At 40.8% G+C, this 17580-nt stretch overlaps 1 protein-coding gene across 1 annotated transcript; it reads left to right on the top strand.

Moving 5' to 3' along the window:
• Positions 1 to 1105: 1105 nt before the first annotated feature.
• EDN3 (endothelin 3) lies at positions 1106 to 15759 on the top strand. The gene is made up of 4 exons (XM_075721300.1): positions 1106 to 1157; positions 1579 to 1819; positions 14035 to 14199; positions 15597 to 15759. Exons 1-4 carry the CDS (start codon positions 1106 to 1108, stop codon positions 15757 to 15759), a joined length of 621 nt encoding a protein of 206 aa, XP_075577415.1.
• Positions 15760 to 17580: the final 1821 nt, after the last annotated feature.

Raw genomic sequence — 17580 nt, 5'->3', positions numbered from 1 at the left:
CTCACAAAACAGATTTTAGTGAGTATGTCCAATTGGCACAATACATAAAAGCAATTTTGGCTGCAGCTCTTTCTGTTAGTACTGAAACATTCTTAAATAAAATATTGCTTTGGTTTAAAATATTCACAATTAAATTTGCTAACCTTTCTCCACGTGCTATCTACAATGTGCTATATGTTTCCTGTAGCAGGATATATACACATACTACTGTAAGAAAAGATAGAGCCAATTCCCTTAACCCCTTACCTATTATCACTTAATAGCTGGTATTATGAAAGCAAATGGGGCCACCCACAGAAGTGTTTTGCTAGGCAGAAGTGTCAGGTATTTCACACAATATGAAATCCCCTTTTACCTTAGATTTTTGCACTCTAGGTAGGTTTGTCTGCAAATAGGAGTTCATAATTTGGTGGGGAAAAAAGAAAGTATTAATAAATTGGTGACTTCACCTGGAAAAGAACTGGCAGAGTCCTGGGAAAAAAAAGCCCCAAACGATTCCCAAATCTGCAGCCCAGATTTGAGTCAAAACGCGGTGTTTTTATTGCACAAGCCATCCTCTGTCCTCCTGGGATTACACACAGAGCAACAGGATCAGATCATTTAAAAGTGATGAGCTAGGATCAGCCTTAGCAGCAGCAAAAGGGCTGTGCCTCCCGTTCCCGGGGAGGATGTGCTGCTTTATCCCTGCCTTCTACCTGCGCGGGTGGGAAGTGGGGGGCGGCCGAGGGGGGGAGCGTGGGCTGTGGGAGGGGGAGGCAGGCAGCTTGTCTGCGGGTGGGAGGCGTCTGCAGCTGGAAAACAGCAGCTCCGGTCTCTGATCAGATTTGGGGGTGGGGTGGGAGGTGTGTGTGGGAAAAGCCTGGCGATGGATCTTCCCTCTTGACAACACTCTTCCCTTCAGGGCTAAGTCTGCACCGGAGGAAAATAACTGCGAGGGAGACCCACTAATCACACCTCCGTGAGGGAGCTAGCTCCGGGCAGCAGCGTGTGCCGCCGGTCCCAGGATATTCCCTGCCTCCAACCTGGAGTGAGTCCTCCTGGGACGGTTCAGTCGCCCCTGCAGTTCACCTTTGCCTGCAGTTAACAAGCGTGCAATTTGGGTTTAATGGAGCTGGGTTTATTGTTCCTCTTCGGACTTACAGTTACGTCGACTGCCGGTAACGTGGATTTCTTTCTTTCTCTGCCACTTCCACGCATGCACACAAAGAAAGGCTGGGGTTTGGGTGGGTTTGGTTTTTTTTTTTCCTTCCCTTCTTCGTCCAAAAAGCTGTAAGCAATGGCCCGCTCCGATCATAATCAGACGCCAAAGACATCATTGGCCGTACATAAGTTTGAAACAAAAGCACTCGCTAGCGATGCACCCCAAGGCTGCGGGGGCAGGGGTGCACGCCAGCGCGCTGCAGCAAACACCAACATAACGGTGCTCTCAGCAGCCCGGAGCCTTGCCGGGGCCGGTGGCGGGCGCGGGGCCGGGGACGCGAGGGGCTGCGAGGCGCTGGGGGAGGGGGCGCTCCGCGGGCGGGGGCCGGGGCTGGCGCAGCGGGAGCTGAGCGCCGCTCTTGCCTTCCCGCGGTGCAGGGTCCGCGCTGCCCCGGCCCCGCTCCCTGCCGCTGCCGGCCGGCGGCGAGCCGCGCTCGGCGGCGCTGGGGCAGAAGGAGCGGGAGGAGAGCGAAGCGGCGGCGCTGCCGGCCGGCGGCAGGGCCAAGGTGGACGGCGGGGCGCTGCGGCGCCGAGCCCGGCGCTGCACTTGCTACACCTACAAGGACAAGGAGTGCGTCTACTACTGCCACCTCGACATCATCTGGATCAACACCCCCGAGTGAGTGCGGGCGGGCGGCGGGACGCGAAATGGCGGGCCGGGCGGCGGAGGGCGCGACCCGGGGGTGGGGGGGGGGGTGGGGGGGCTGTGTGGCGGCCTGGCTCGGGCCGCGGGGCGGGAACGGGCGGGGGCTTCCCGCCCGCCCCCGGGGTAGAGCCCGGGCGGGGGCCCCGCTGGAGGCGGAGCGGTGCCCCCGCGGGCTCGGGGAGGGGCGAGGGGAGCCCGCCGTGCGCCCCAGGTAGCCCGGGGTGTGCTGCCCCAGCGCGGCGCCGCTGGCGGGGCTTCCCGCGGCCCGCGGAGCGAGGCCGGCGGCGTGGCGGGGCCGGCGGATCCCTCGCCGCCTTGACGCCTGCCGGGCGCGGCGGGGCGCGGGGGTGCCCGTGGGCCAGAGCGAGCCTGGGGCGAATGCCCGCCGCCCCGGCCGCCCCGGCTCCCGGTGCCTGCGCACGGGCACACGCAGGGCACGGCCGTGGCCGTGTACCCGGCCCTGCGCAGCCGGAGCGAAACTGGCCACGGGGAGACAAGGCGTTATCTGCAATAAACCACTCGTTGGGAAGGGAAGAATAGTGTGTGTGTGCGCGGGTGCAGCTGTACTGCTTGTGATAAAAATACACGTGGAAGAATACTTTGATGTTAAAGTAACAATTTTTGAAAAGCTCAATATACCATTTTTAAGATGTTGCCAAAGAATGTCTTTTACAGTTACGTTTTATGGGAATGGCGAACCTAAGTTTTTGTTTCAACTCACAATAAAAACAATTTTCGAAAATGTGACACTTCCCATGAGTTGGAAATTCTGAGTTGCACAGGGGTCAGGGGGGGTGGAGCACGTACACAGAAAAGCAGGGTCTGGTACTAACAGTACTTAATGAAAAGAAACCGTCCAGGAAGAGTGACACTTTGCCTACATCCTAAAGGTTAGAGGCCTCCTTTTCCTAGACCATTGTATATATCCTGTCTCTCTGAGTCACTAAAACAGTCTTAATGATCTGTAAAGATTTTCACAGGCTGTTTCAGTCCTGTAGCAACCACAGCAATCAGGTCATTAAAAAATAATCGTGAGATCAGATGAATCTAAAACCAGATTTCTTTTGATGAACTTGAAGAATTCAAGATCTTGGGACTGTATGACTGTGAATTTCTACACACACACTATCAAGTATTTCGCTGTCAACAGTTTGGGAACATTTGTACAAATTCGGATCTGCCTTTGAATCAATTGCAAAGCTTTTAATCAGATTAAAATAACAAAAGGAAAAGAAAAATAGAAAGTAGCCGTAAAATAGGTTTGGTCAAATGGAGTTTAGGGCGCTTGATTTGTAAATTCACATGTGTGTCCTGGCTAGAGGCCATGTCTGATGACAAGTCTTTTGAACTTCTACCAACCTGTAAGTATCAGGTATTCACACAAGTCATTCGATCCTTTGAGTTCCATAGCTGCACTAATCCACCCCACAATTACTTAGAATTGTTTTAGCCAAATATTTATGACTCAGTATATTTAAGTCAGAGCTCACCAATGAGAATGGGAGAACGACATTCCTTTTCCTCTACACACTGAATAAACAGAATTCTGCTAATTTTAAATGCACATGCCCCCCCCCCCTTTTTTTTAGGACATCCTGATGATTTTTTCCTACCTGAAACTTTTATGCAAACATCACCAAAGAAAGAACGAACAAAAAGTAGAGATACATAACATTTTCATGATACCTATAGCATTAGCAATATAGTATGTATAATAATCCAATTATTAAACAGTTGGGGCTATGAGTCTCTGCTTTCTTAACTGAAGTCAGTTGTACATAAAATAAGAGCAAACCTCTCAGATATGTAAAGTCTACCCTCACTGACCAGCATATAGGTTAGGCTCTGATGATTTGACATGAGTTCTAGGAGATTCTGATTATTATCGCATGTAATTTTTATGCCATTTGACTAGACATTTCTATACAAGCTACAGAATGAATATATTCAATTTCAATATTCAATTTGAATATTAAATATTCACATAGAATGATATATTTTAGCTACTGTGCTCCAAAGACATGAACCTGCGTAACCTAGTAACACTGTTGGAACTAGGTTAACTAGGATGCTGGGAGCCCTTGGGGTTGATAAACAGCAAGTGGATAGTGGTGGAAAGTAGGGGAATTGGTCTAGTAGAAACTGAATTTTCTGGAACCTGGAAGTGCTCATTAGAACTGGAGAAAGGAGGTCCTCTCAAAGTTGGCAGGCGGCGGTGCCTAGAGAGCAGTGCCCCTTGGCTGGAAGAGCGAGGTGGCTGAAGAGGGCTGCCTTGCTGTCCTGCTCCTCTAGCTGTTTCTTGAGACTGACCTGGTCTGAGCCAGCAGGTGACCAACGAAAGGAAAAGCTCTGTTTACAAGGGAGGTAAGATGTACAAATCTCTGAAAGAGTGCAGTCTCGATTTTCAGAAATCCTAGGATTCTTCCTAGGAATGCTTCTCTATATGAGGGCAGAGGTTGTCACTGAAATAAGTTGTATGGAGACACCGGACATTTTGGACCATGGGGTTGGGCTCGATGATCTCTCAAGGTCTCTTCCAACCCAAAGCATTCTATGATTCTATGTTCAGTGCAACAGAAGCAGGGCTGAGATTTCATGTCACATGTCTGAATGAACAGACACTAATTCTGGCTTGGTGTCCTACGTGGAACAATGTCTCAGTAAGTCAAAAGGTACCTCTGGATGTGAATGAGAGAAATGAGGCCTGCTTGTGCAATTTAATATCCCAAGAAAGTTATGCTACTTCTTTTAAATGGAAGTAACCACTGGACCTGTACAGACTGACTGTTTGTAAATGGGGATTTTATGATGCTGTTGTATGCATGTTGTTGAAAGTTGTTATATTTACAAAAAATATGGCTCCAGTGCAACTTTGAGGACCATACACTCAATGGAAGGCCAGAAAGATGGTGTTAAAGATTGGAGAGGTTTTCCTGACATGTGTCGATTCTGATCTTTTTCCTGCTTATTTACTTATCACATCTTTTTTCGTTTTATTTCCTACATCAAACACTACAATTGCTTTTTATTATTTTTTCTTTCTTATTTCCCCTGACTTAGGTCCTTCACTTTACCATTTCTGATTCCTGTCGCAAATTCCTTAATATTCTCTGTTTCCAGGTTACTCTCTCCTCCATACTTCAAAGACAAACTTTACTTCCTGCTCTGGCTTCTTCCCCCTGCTTTTCCCAACAGAAGATGCTGTTAAGCATTGTTGTAATATATTCAAAACAAATCTTGGTCATGGCCTCTCCTCCTTTTCTGGGAAGTGGTTAAAGTTTTCATTGAAACTGTTGGAGGCAGAGTGACGGCAGAGGGTCTATTCCTATCCTTGCTGAGAAACCACTTACCTCAGCAGGGTGACAGTGATAGAAAAGCACATAATTGCAGAATAATGCAGCCTCTAACTCTCTGCAGCTGTTGCCAATTAAATGAGAAATTATCTCTGCACATACATTTGAGTATCACTTTATGCTTGTCCATGAACCACTGCTGTTAGTCCAGACCACGAAGCGCACCAGTGTTTTGACGTAGTGAGTCTTTTATGCTGGGAACAGTTAGAGCCTTAAGTGGAAAAGAAGACCTAAAGCAAGCCAGGTAAGTCAGAACAGAATAATGCAATTACATGGTGTAGACAAAGGTTGCATCACAAAGATAATTAAAAGCTGGTAAATTGTTCTCACTGATAAGATTGATTACTTGGGAATTAGTTTGCAAGGTTGGTTTGGTTGGGTTTTTTTGTCAGGTGATATGCTTATCTTGATCTATAGCTACAGAGACATTATAAAGAAGAAAGAACAGTACCCATTGATGTAATACAGCCACAACTTGATGCTTAATTTTATAAGTTAAAGAAGAAAATAGAAGCAAGACTTCTTTTAGATCTGCACTTCTTCAAAGGGGTCCTGTATTTCAATGTGAACTGAGCTTGTGCATCCGACAGCAAAATGTGGTTCAATTAATGGCATTAATGTCGCTGCGTGAAGCTTTAGGCATGCTCAGAATGATTAGTAAAAGATGAAAAGGTGACAACTATAAGAAAGCGATACTATCATGAGGACACAGTATCAGACACTCAAGCGTTCTTTAAGCGTTCTTTAATTCTGAAATAAAAGTATAATGAGAATTTACAGCGATAATCCAGACACTTTCAAAGGAGAATTAGCATAGAGCCACAATGGGAAAGTTATTTCCTCACTCAAACTAAGCACCAAAAAGAATAATTTCTTGAAGTGTCTAAATCAAAGCAAAAGATTATTTTTCTAGATGACGTCTTATGTCAGTACTCGCTATTATGCTCAAAAGAGGGGTAACTGAATGAAATTCTGTGACCATGTTATGAAGACCAGCTTACATGATGATCTAAGAGTTCTGTCTGCCAATTACATGAATTTCTTAGTGGAATTGGATGGACAAAGCGAAAGGAAGAATTTGATCCAACATCTTTGTGTTTGCGGCTCTGATCCTCTGTACTTCCACATGTTCTGTTTCCTCAGTGGAAGGACAAGGGCATGCACTGACTTGTAGTCTGTTGCTGTGCTGTGCGGGATATATTGGTAGAGGATGTGGTGAGTGTTTCACAGTGTGTGGTTATATGGTGACACTACAAGGATGTGGTGTTTTGTCACTTTAATAAAGAAGAAATTTGGTTTTGTAACATAGGTAAGTCAGATATTCCTAAGAGGCCATCAAAATTTAGCACTAGGTTTACTCCAGATAGTCCCCCTGTAGAAATCTGTTTTCCTGACCTAATGTGACCACCCGTTGGGGTGAGAAAGGCTTTTCATACACTTCCATTTTTTCAGTCTTTCCTGAAAGTGCTGACAAATGGGTCTGTTAGGGGTCCAGGACTTGTCAGAAGCTGAACAGACAACAGCAGCTGATTCCACATACGATCAGCTCTCTTAACAGTTACAAGTCAATGATCCTTGCTTACTACTCTCTTAGGGCACCATCAGAAAGTCAACTTAGAATGGAAACAATTTGTACCCTATCATCACTTCACTCAGCATTTTGATCATATAGAGAGAGGAAGTGATGTCTTGGGATGTTGTTACGAAAGAGAAGACTTAAGACACCCAATTGGATACTCTTGTTCTAACAAGAGTTAGCTCTCAGTCTAGCTCTGCTGGCTAACTTTTCCTTCATAACATCTTTTTGTTACCTGCATCTCATTGATGATTGAATTTTGTTGAATGGAAGCCCACATAACGTAATTTAAAATGCTTTTCATCCTTATGGATATTAAGTGGTATTATAAAGTATTACAGTTAGCCCATTTTTTGAGAATTACCTTCATCATTAGATAAGTATAGATGATGTCCCATATATTCCTGGAAATGAAAGTATACAGCTAAAGTTCTCTTGTTCAGCAAAACAATTAAGCATGTGCTTATAATCTTAATAGATCAGACTGAAAATACCTGCTAGCCAAAGGCATGATGATAAAACGGTGGCTGCAAGCCAGGCAGTTCAAATAAGGAAGCTGATCTGTCGGTTAAACAGTGCACATGGTTAACCATCAGAGACAAGTGCCAAAAGCGAAGTGATGAATCTTCTGCTAAGTTGATTTTATTTTTCTGAATGAAGTTTGCCCTGCATTTTGCAGCCTTTACTATCCACATGTTCACTGAAATCTATTTGTCTGATACGTGTGGATGCTACCAAGATTAGACCATTTATATGCGCTATATGTCCTAATGTAACCTGAATGTTGAAAGATAAAAAGAAAAACAAGCTAGTAACAATCAAAATAACTAAAGCTATGGAATCTATGGTCATACTCACTGGTAGAAAAAAATACCAAGTATAAAGCAGATAATTTTCCTTGCCTCCATCAATTCCTTTTAACTTTTTCCTTTTTTAGTTACAAATTTTTGTGAAAATTTAAATGACAGATTGTAAATATCTCTAATCCTAAAAACTGGAGGACCTTTGATGTTAAAAAGCTGCACAAATCTTCACATCTAATGGAGAGTATTTCAGATAGATTTATTGAACGTAGTAACAGGCTTCTGCTGTTGTTATGTTTTACCACAGACAAACTGATTTGATTTTTAAGCCTCTTACTCAAACATAGTTACTCTTCTTGCATATTTAAATCGTGTACTGACCTCACACCTTCAGTGTCCTACTGTCTGAAACGCGCACAGCTTGCATGCCCTCCACAGTTGAAAAGTAGAACATACCCTCTTGGTCTTCCTGTAAAGCTTATTTACAGTACTCACAGTATTCATGTTTTAACAGCAGTATTCTCAGAAAGACTTGAAATGATTTGGCTCTGTAGACTAAAATCCCTTGTCACTGCAGGAGCTGGCCCTGCAGAAGATGGGGTCAGGAATGAGACACGCTAGTAGCTGGTGCCTTGAAATTTCCCTGCTGCTGCTCATGTTGGTCTAATTCTAAGAACAAACAGTCTCAAGGGCTGTCACACCAGAGTCGCTTTCAGTCTTAAATTTTAACACCATGTGTTTATTTTCCCCCAGGTTTTGTTTTATTTGTTTTTAAACCAGCAGTGGATTTTGAACTAGACACACTGTGGAGGCTGGTAGAAACACACATTAGAGCATGTGTTCTTTGTGTGCACTAGTATGGTGGCTTCAGAAGCTAGCAACAAGTACTCTGAATTTGAATTTGAAAAAGCTACCATTTGACACTTAATTTGATTCCTTTCATCCCTATTTTCCAGCTGCTCTGCCTTTTGGGATTTACCTCAGTGTATTTGCATTAGAACTGGCCCACTTACTAATAATACTCTCTGCCAATCAGAGGAAGAAAAAGGAATTATGGCAGTTTGGGCCTCACAGACAGAAAATGCTGCACGTGATTTTATTTGTTTTTTTTTTCTTAAACTAACAATCATGTATCTTGCCACAAAACTGGGAGCAAATTCTGATTGGTATGAGGTACTGAAGGATAGGAGCAGTGTTGTTTTGAGAGAGGTATTTCTGTGGAACAAGGGCTCAGTTTATTAGGTCAGGTGAGCTCTACCCAGCCTCTCTGGGAATTTCGGGTGTTAATGGAAAAATACCCCACCCCCCACCCCCGCTTCCTTCATATTGCTTACCTCAAGAAATGTACCCCAGCTTTTCACTGAACAACTCAGATATTTTTCTGATCATATTTGAAACAGAAAACATGTAACATCCTTTTGACAGCTACAGGAGGAGGATGACTAGAGATAAAAAGCCTTCAGATTCTCTCACAGTACTGAAGTTGGGTACCATGAAGTCCCAGTAGGAGGGAAATCAAGGAACTCATGTGGTCAGTGAAACTGGATGATGAAGCAGATGTGTGCAATCCTTAGCTTATTACCTCAGTTAGCTATAACTAATTTGGGGTCCTCACAAATTAGCAAGTACTACTTAAAGAATAAGGGGGTGGTGGGGGTGGTTGTGAAGGTTAAACCAAATCTAGCAAGATCATGGAGGTACATCTTTTTGGGTAACAGCAGGCTATTAGATATCTAGGAACACTGACTATTACTAAGTTGAGGATGTGGAAAATAAAGGTGTGGCTATAAAGGATAAAAGTTTGTTTCCTCTGAAAATAATTTTAACTGCAAAAAGCTACTCAGGAGAAGTATAGCTTCTATGAATGGGGCGTGTGGTTAGGATGACAGAAGACCAACAAGTCAGGCTCTTTGAAGAAGGTATTTTACTTCTTTGATGACGATGAGGATGAGAAGGAAGGGATAATATAGGAGGTACATCTATTGTGAACTACTCTGTTAAAAAAATATGCCTGTTACAGAAAGAGTTGGAGCCAGCTTTCAGAGCAGCCAATGACCTCTTCATCTACAGAGCTACACAATATTACTGCCATAGGTTTATATGAAAGTACACACAGAAATATCTGTTATTTCACCCAAGCATCTTTCATTCTGGAAACATTTTGTTTCACTTGGAGAATGTTAAATTTTGCTTCCGTTCCACATTCTTTGTTCTCGGTGGTCCTTACAGGGTTCTCATACATTTTAAGATTGTCTGAAAACACTGGAGACTGCTGGGAGCCTTGCTGGCCTGGATGCATGCCAGGAAATATACTGCTGAATACTGAAATCACAGCATCTAAGCTAATTGCTGTAATCCCCTCATCCCTATGTTTTGGCTGAAACTCTCAAGTGCCCTGGAGGTATCTACTGTGTTTAAGTGGCTGGGAAAGTAGAAAATAATAGCAGCTCATAGGTCAATTACAACATAGCATGAGAAACTCAGCCACATGTTATAAAAATTAAAATAAACCAATTGGATTTGTCTGCTGAATTCTGAACATTCACTATAGTATAAATGAGGGACAACAGGACTTCGGCAAATCATACTACCCAATTAGACTTGTCATTCAATGGGCACGGTTTTTCTGTGGGTCATTTTCACTGATCTCACTGGTTCAGAATGGCTGTTTCACTATTAGTCAGTACTTCTTGTCTTTTTCAACAAACAAATGCCTATCTCTGTTAATTTAATGGCAAAAACTTGCTTCAAGAGCTGACTTTTAGGGGGAGAGCTTTTATGATTGTATTTTGTGGACACAAAGGACAGAAATAATCTCGGTTATTTCAGCATCTGAGTATCCAATCTGCAGATCTATACTTTTTTTCTTTTAAAATACTAGGATAAACATGGGCTGACCTAAAGATTGCTGTGTGTTCCTTCCATTGCAGAAATCAAAAGTATGTTTCAAGTGATGAGAACACACTGTGCATTGATTAGCTTTGTGCTGCTCTGTATTCTACACGGAATTATCTTCAGATAACAGATCTGTTGCACTGACTGATCATGATTTTATCATATGGAATAATTCCAGGTACTGGAGAGTTGCATTAGCATCTTCTTTTTTTGCATACAAAATAAAGAACAAATGGCTTATAACGAAGAAGAAACTACTTCCTTAAACTCAGACCTCCTGTAATTTAGAAAGTGCTTTGAAACTGATCATGCAGACTTTTATGCACCCACTCCCTGGCTGCAGTAAACATACTGGTAACTGAACTCTATGCAAGAGGATCACTTCCACATAAATCTCCAGTTTGTATGTTGTCACACGGATACCAGTTCAAAGTAGTACCTTGGAAAGACTGATCCAGAATTGCATAGGTTTGCTTGTTCTCCACTTTGTAGAGAAGAAAGACATAAAGGACACACAGTATACATAAGCTTTTAAATATGTGGAAACCCATTTCACTGCTTCAGGAGATTTTTGTTCTCCTAAAGGAAGAAACGATGCATACTAAGTTAAAAGTCAGGAATTCAAAATTTCTTGTGAAATAAAGATGTTAAAAATTTTTAAAAATCTGTGGATTGTGCATAGAAATTTCCAGAAAGTCTGTAAATGGCTCTTAGCCAGTACTTTGGCCAGTGGTCTGGTCATAATCGTAAGGAACACAGTGTAAGGAAACTGGTTGTTCAGGATCCCCAGATGGGGGATGGCTAGCAGATGGCTAGCCAACAAATCTGCCTCTGCCTAGTTCAGCTGTTCCTTATCTTCACTGTGGAGACACAAACTGTCTGTGTATACTAAAGTCAGCAAGTTTTGACTAGAGAAAACAGATGCCTCACCTGAAATGGTCTTCTTAGGAACACAAATGCTTGGTGACAATTACATGTTGACGATAATTCCCATTCAGCATGTAGAAATTGTGATTCTACTTCCCTCATTTGGACCCTGAGCATTGCAGCACCATAAAAAATAATAATAATAAATAATAATAAGCATTTCTTAATCACATGTAACAATCTAAGATTAAGCATGCTGCTAGGCAAATGCTTCTGATACTTGCTCAACTGAATCTCTTCAGCATCTGCTCTCACTTCTGAAGTGCCAAGAAAGAGGCATGGACTAACTTGAAATACTAACATTTTCAGCTGCTGGAGTGATAACCATACACATACTAATATTTGCTTAAATGTTGTGATTTATGAGTTGCATCAGAGTAACTGAAGGGCAAGAAAACATCTCTTTTTAGCTCTTTCTGAATACTGTTGGAAGGACTCTAGGTTGCTCTTGAAATTTATCTCTTTGGGGGTTTGAATTTTTGGATTAGAAATCAAAACCAGGCATATTGGGACAATTATTATCTTTTCATCCCTGATGAAACTTTTTCCTGGTGTTCTAGTTAAAATTCTTGCATTTGAAAACATCATTGCTTTGGTATGTATTTCTGGACCACTGAGAATGAGTGGTCTTGAATACATTTTCCAAGCTATGAAGCATACTCTTGTAAGCATTTTAAGTTTCATAGAACATAAGGTACTTTATTAGAAAGACCAGAAGCAGTATCTAAAATATCAGTCTCCTCCTTTGCTTAGGGCTGTGTTTCATGGTTCTTAGCACTTGTAATTATACTATATTCTCCACCCCTGCCTGTTTGCTAGAATTTACTGTCTCTTAGGAAAGACAGCAGACTGGTAATGGGCCCATTCCTCAATCACTGTAGTTCAGATACTGATGCATTAAGATACAATTGAAGTTGATGACAACTCTAGGTGGTTCATTAAATTACCTACATTAGTCATTTATTATTCATTATTCTAAAGCTGGTGGCAGTATAGAATTACTAATACTCTTCAATTATAAAATGGGACTCACCCCTAATCCTGAAGACAGCAAAAAGCTTTTTAAATGACTGAGAAGGGGGGCCAAAACCAAGTCCTGAGGTCTTTTAAGACTAATATGCATATTCTTGGTCTCTCCCGGTGTCTAGGCATAGCCATAGAATGAAGTAGTGAAAAATATCAACAGTTTCTACATAGAGGCAAGGCAGACCAGCATCTGCTGGAGAAAGGCCATTGCATGGTTTCTGATGCACAGAAATACTGCTTGTGATTTTCTGTCTTTCAGTATGATTTTATGATAAATCTATGTATGACAGGTGTGCTCTGGTTCAGGCTGTGAAACATGAGATGCACTGTTAGAAACTCATATGTACTATAAGTGCAGAGGTTTCAGTAAATTATTTGCATCAACCGTACTGACGTTACCTCAAAAATTACTGCAGAGACGAGGAGAATAATGTTTCTGAACCTTTCAGCCCACCATTAGTGTGGGAAAATGGAAAATTTGCAGCTTTTCAATTAATAGCCTAATGATGTTTTTAAGAAAGAAGTACAACTATGTGAAGGTAGTGGTTCTGGATTGCTTATTCAGGCTTTGTTCTGTAACCTTTCTAGATCTATTCTCACTTCCTCTCCCCTGCCTTTTTTTTTTCCTCCACTCCTCTTTCTCACTTTTGAACATGAGATTTCTGTTCAGATTTTTAGTGTTTGTGGATTTGCGGGTTGCTTAGCCCATCCCTCAGGTACACAGAAACTTCTATGGGTCTCCAGAAGTTCCAGGTGGTGTACACCTGCTATCGATTGAGATTCTTTAAAAACTTGTAGGAGGATAATTTATGACATCAGTCTAAACTATCCAGCGCTTACTGGGGACGTTAGCAGGCAGTGATGAAACATGTCCTTTTCTGATAATATTGACTATAACCCATTAAAGAGCAAAGCATGCCAGACTGCAGGGAAATAAAGAGAACTACCTCTTAGTATTTCTTGGTGTGCTGGGGTACATAATACAGTCTCTCATAGAAAGGTACTAGTAGATACACGTGAGGAAGATTATCTAGCTGTTTCTCACATTTATAACGCCATGGGTCATGTTCCAAACATGATGCAGTAAATGAATCATACTGTCAGTTTTCTCCATTTCTCAATGATAAAATTAATGGCAAATCAGGCCATGAAGATGACAACACCAACATGATGTTACTTACCTGCTGGAAATCAGCACAGCTCCCTTGTTGCTTCATACCAGCTATGCACTGAACATAACATATTTTGTGCATTTGTGGGAGGTAACCAACACAATAAAGGAATAAGCAGTAAAATAAGCAATAACCTGGGGATGTATTTGTATCAGCCGTTAGGTAATCAAAATGTTTTTAGATAGCCAGTGTAGCTGCCAATTAATTCTGCCAGTTAAGGTGACTGTGCTACTTTGTAACTTTGAGAAAGCCTGAGTTGATTGAGCAGAAGTTGTGATCTGTTATAGGCAGAACTTCTTACATAAGCATAGGGTTTGATTTTTGTGCTGCTGTTTATTGCTTTGCATCAATAGATCTATTTTCTAAAACAGAAAAACCACGGAATATCATTTTAATTGGCTCCTAAATTATACAATATTTGTGATTCTCACAACAGGAGGACTGTACCATATGGGCTGTCTAACTACAGAGGCAGTTTTAGAGGCAGAAGGTCTACAGGCCAGATTCAAAGTACTTTGCAATCTTCATTTCGGTGTTCTTGTTTGGATGCTCATGACAAACAGTGTACGCAGTTTTGCAGAAGAATGCAAGACAGAAGAAGGTGAGTATCTTTTCTTAATATTGCAAACTGTCTACATGATTTGACTATTTGACTATTTCATATCCAGTTGTGGTGGGTTAACCCTGGCTAGCAGCCAAGCACTTACACAGCCGCTTGTTCACTTACCCCTTAAGTGGGACGGGGGAGGGAATAAGAAGAACAAAAGCGAGAAAACTCATGTGTCACAGTCAAGAGACAGTACTGCTTTGAATTTTCTTTTTGCTGTTTCTTTTTATGATGTGGTATTTTTGAAACAGCAGATCTCCTGTCAGTTAGGGCCATGCTTAATATTGCACTATTTTAGAATGTTTTAAGTTTTACCTAGTCTAATAAAGAGTACACCATTGTCATTTTATGAGTGGCTCTGTAAGGGTAATTGATGAGAACACAGTGACAAATGTAGAAAATCTCTCTTCCCAGAAATCATGGATCAATGAAAAAGACAGAGGAGAAAGATCAATGCAGGGAAGAGGAACACACTTTCATTCAGTAGCACAGAGAGTTCAGAGGATTCTGAACAGTCAGGTATGCTACAGATGTTTAATGTTGAAAAGAAACATTAATTTTCTATACATTTTCTTTGTATTTGCAGAACTCTAAATTATTTCAACTGAATATTATCACATCTTGCTAAATAAGGGCAAAATTTGGCCAATGAGTTGTTTGTGGATTTTAAAAAAAAAAAAAACCCTTTGGTATATACAGAACTACTACAACTTTCCTCATGCTGATACAGCTCCTTCAAAAGTTGGATTCTTTGGCTATAAGCCAATACATATTTTGGCAACAGTCCGTGTGTCCTGTCCCCCCCCTTCTTTTTTGTAGGCCAAGGGCTGTTCCTGTCAATCATCTTTTTGCTCATTTAGCACTGCAACAACTTAAGCTACATGTCCCAATGCAGTGCTTCAGTAAAACTTAAATTGTCAAGGTAAAGAAACAGAACAGACTTTGTGGAAAAAGTATTTGGAGGGAAAAACAAATCTACTTTAGATGTCAGATGTAAAAAGGTTACTGTGACCTAGTAGCTGGTTTCAAAAAGTTCCAGTTCCAAATCTACCCTTAATACTATTGCTACAAACAAAATGCAAAATGATGTCAGGATAAGCAAATACTTGTAGTTCTGGGTAAAATGAAGCAGCCATTAGAACTAGAAAAGTTAAAAAAATAAAAAGTCCTCACACCATTACCCACAATTTTTCACTATGATGGGAAGCACTTGGATTAGAAGTCCCCAAGCTGTGATTGCTATGATTATTTGGTACACAGCTAATTAGACAACTGGGTAACGTTGACTCTGTGTACACATAATCAAGGAGATGAACCATAGTTGTATCAGGTAAAAGGGTTTAGTTCTGAATAATTAAGCACTTTGTTTTTTGTTGGTTTTTTTTTTAAAGCTTTAACATTTATTTGCTGAAACTCAGAAGCAAGAACTTAAACTACAACTCTCCCTTTAGATGGACAAACTTGATGCTTCAGTCTGATGCCAGTGGAGAATTCAGCAGTATGCAACACTTTCATTTCAACAATGCCACTTTGATGGCATGTGAACCTGTATGAAGCAGCTTTCTCCCATGCTCCGCTCGCAAGAGTCTCAGTAAAGGATAATCTTTATCATGTAACCTGGTAGGGAATGTATCACTATTGAAGAAAAAATCAAAGGCAGATCCAAAGCTCAGCAACACAAAGTTTCAAGAAACATTTTTCTATGTGATTTAAAAAAGTACAACAGAAACAGTGTTCCACTTACTGCTTGCTGTATGTCTGAAGAATCCATCCGCAGCTTTAAGCAGGCAACTGTAATTGGAGAATGTGATGAGTTAGAGAGAGATTGCCTATACATGAGTTCTCATTAAGAATAAACAGATACAAAATATTTCTCTTGTTAATGTATGCAAGCCTGAATCATCATATTGTAACTTCATGGCAGATGTTTAAATGACAGTATCTATGCAGAATAAATATGAATGGCTAATATAAATATTATTATAAACTACAGCAAGTTAAGAGTATACATTGAGTATTCAATAGATTACCTAATTTAGGCACAAATTATTCCTGCACTTCAGAGTTCCATTCAGAAACATTTACAGTGATTATTTAAGGATGCACTGTAGCTGATGAACAGAACTCCAGTTATTCATCCCAAAGAATTTCCTAAAGATGAAAGGGTAGGGCTGTGGAACTTCAAATGAAACTTCATACAATCAGAGTAACTTACTGTACTAGAGCATTTGCTATTCTAAGCCCCTACGTATCTTATCATCCACAGTACATGCATTCGTCTCTGCTAGTAGTATAAATCACATTTTTATCTCTTCATTGAAACATCATCACTGAGTAACTTGGAAACTTGGCAGTAATGATTATATCCAACCCTGGACGTTTTTTCCATGTAAATGATTTCTTCAGAAATTATGGACTTATTTTTGATAGGAGGATGCAAGAGTAAGCTAGGGGAAAAAGAGTAACTATTGTAAATCCTGTTCTATATTATTTAAAACGAAAGAGAAGAAATCCCTTACTTGTGACATTACAGATATTTTTTTTTGTTTGGCTGACCTTCACACAGACTTTTCCCAGGGCACACAGGTTAAACTGTAACCCAATTACATTAAATTATATGTTATCAGAAGAAAGATAGAGAACAAAACAAAAATCATAAGTAATTAACAGTAAAAATGGTTGTATAGGCTTAACAAAATGGTGGTAATAGACTTTGTTTGAAACAAGAAAGGGAGGTTTTTGCCAAAATATATATGATATATTTTATATATATGTGGATATATTTCATAAATTATTATAGTTATAAAATTAAATATATCTTTCAGTTACTGCATTTGTATTAGTTTCTTACTTGCTGTACAAATGATTTTGTACATTTATAGAAAATAGATTATTTATTGTATAAAAACACTTCACATACTATTTTCCCATAATCTTTAAAAGACACTGTATAGTTTTGGGGTTTTTAAAAAATAATCGAGCTTTGTTGTGAAGAATGCTTAATGTTCATTTATAACCACCAACTGGAATGTTTTTTTTTCCCCTTGAATGCATATGCCCAGGTCATACAAAAACTTGCCGTCTTCAGGAGATTGGTAGTTCTCCTGACAGTTTGAGAATTGAGTATGAAAACATAATAAAAGAATTTTTGGTAATAATTATGCATAAAAAGTTACATTTCGATTTTGTGTCACTTTTGCTATACATATTAAACCTCATCTGGCCTAATTTGTGTCCTGGGACAATTGAGGAGGCAGTAGTCATTTGGACTGTGAGTTCTTTTTGCGAACAAACTTCACTGACTTCAGCTTCAGTCGTAATTCCCCCCCCCCCGGAATTGCAAACACATCCCAGTGCTAACAAGGCTGTCAGTGC

This window comes from Pelecanus crispus, chromosome 14, assembly GCF_030463565.1.
Source record: "Pelecanus crispus isolate bPelCri1 chromosome 14, bPelCri1.pri, whole genome shotgun sequence".
In the NCBI taxonomy this organism is placed as follows: domain Eukaryota; kingdom Metazoa; phylum Chordata; class Aves; order Pelecaniformes; family Pelecanidae; genus Pelecanus; species Pelecanus crispus.
This window is presented reverse-complemented; position numbering and strand designations above follow the sequence as displayed.

Bases quoted from the DNA above. Each gene is read 5' to 3' on its own strand.
- EDN3 (XM_075721300.1), top strand. From the start codon at position 1,106: ATGGAGCTGGGTTTATTGTTCCTCTTCGGACTTACAGTTACGTCGACT. The intron at 1,158-1,578 runs GTAACGTGGATT...CCCGCGGTGCAG, and splicing joins TACAGTTACGTCGACTGCCG to GGTCCGCGCTGCCCCGGCCC. The intron at 1,820-14,034 runs GTGAGTGCGGGC...TTCTCACAACAG, and splicing joins ATCTGGATCAACACCCCCGA to GAGGACTGTACCATATGGGC.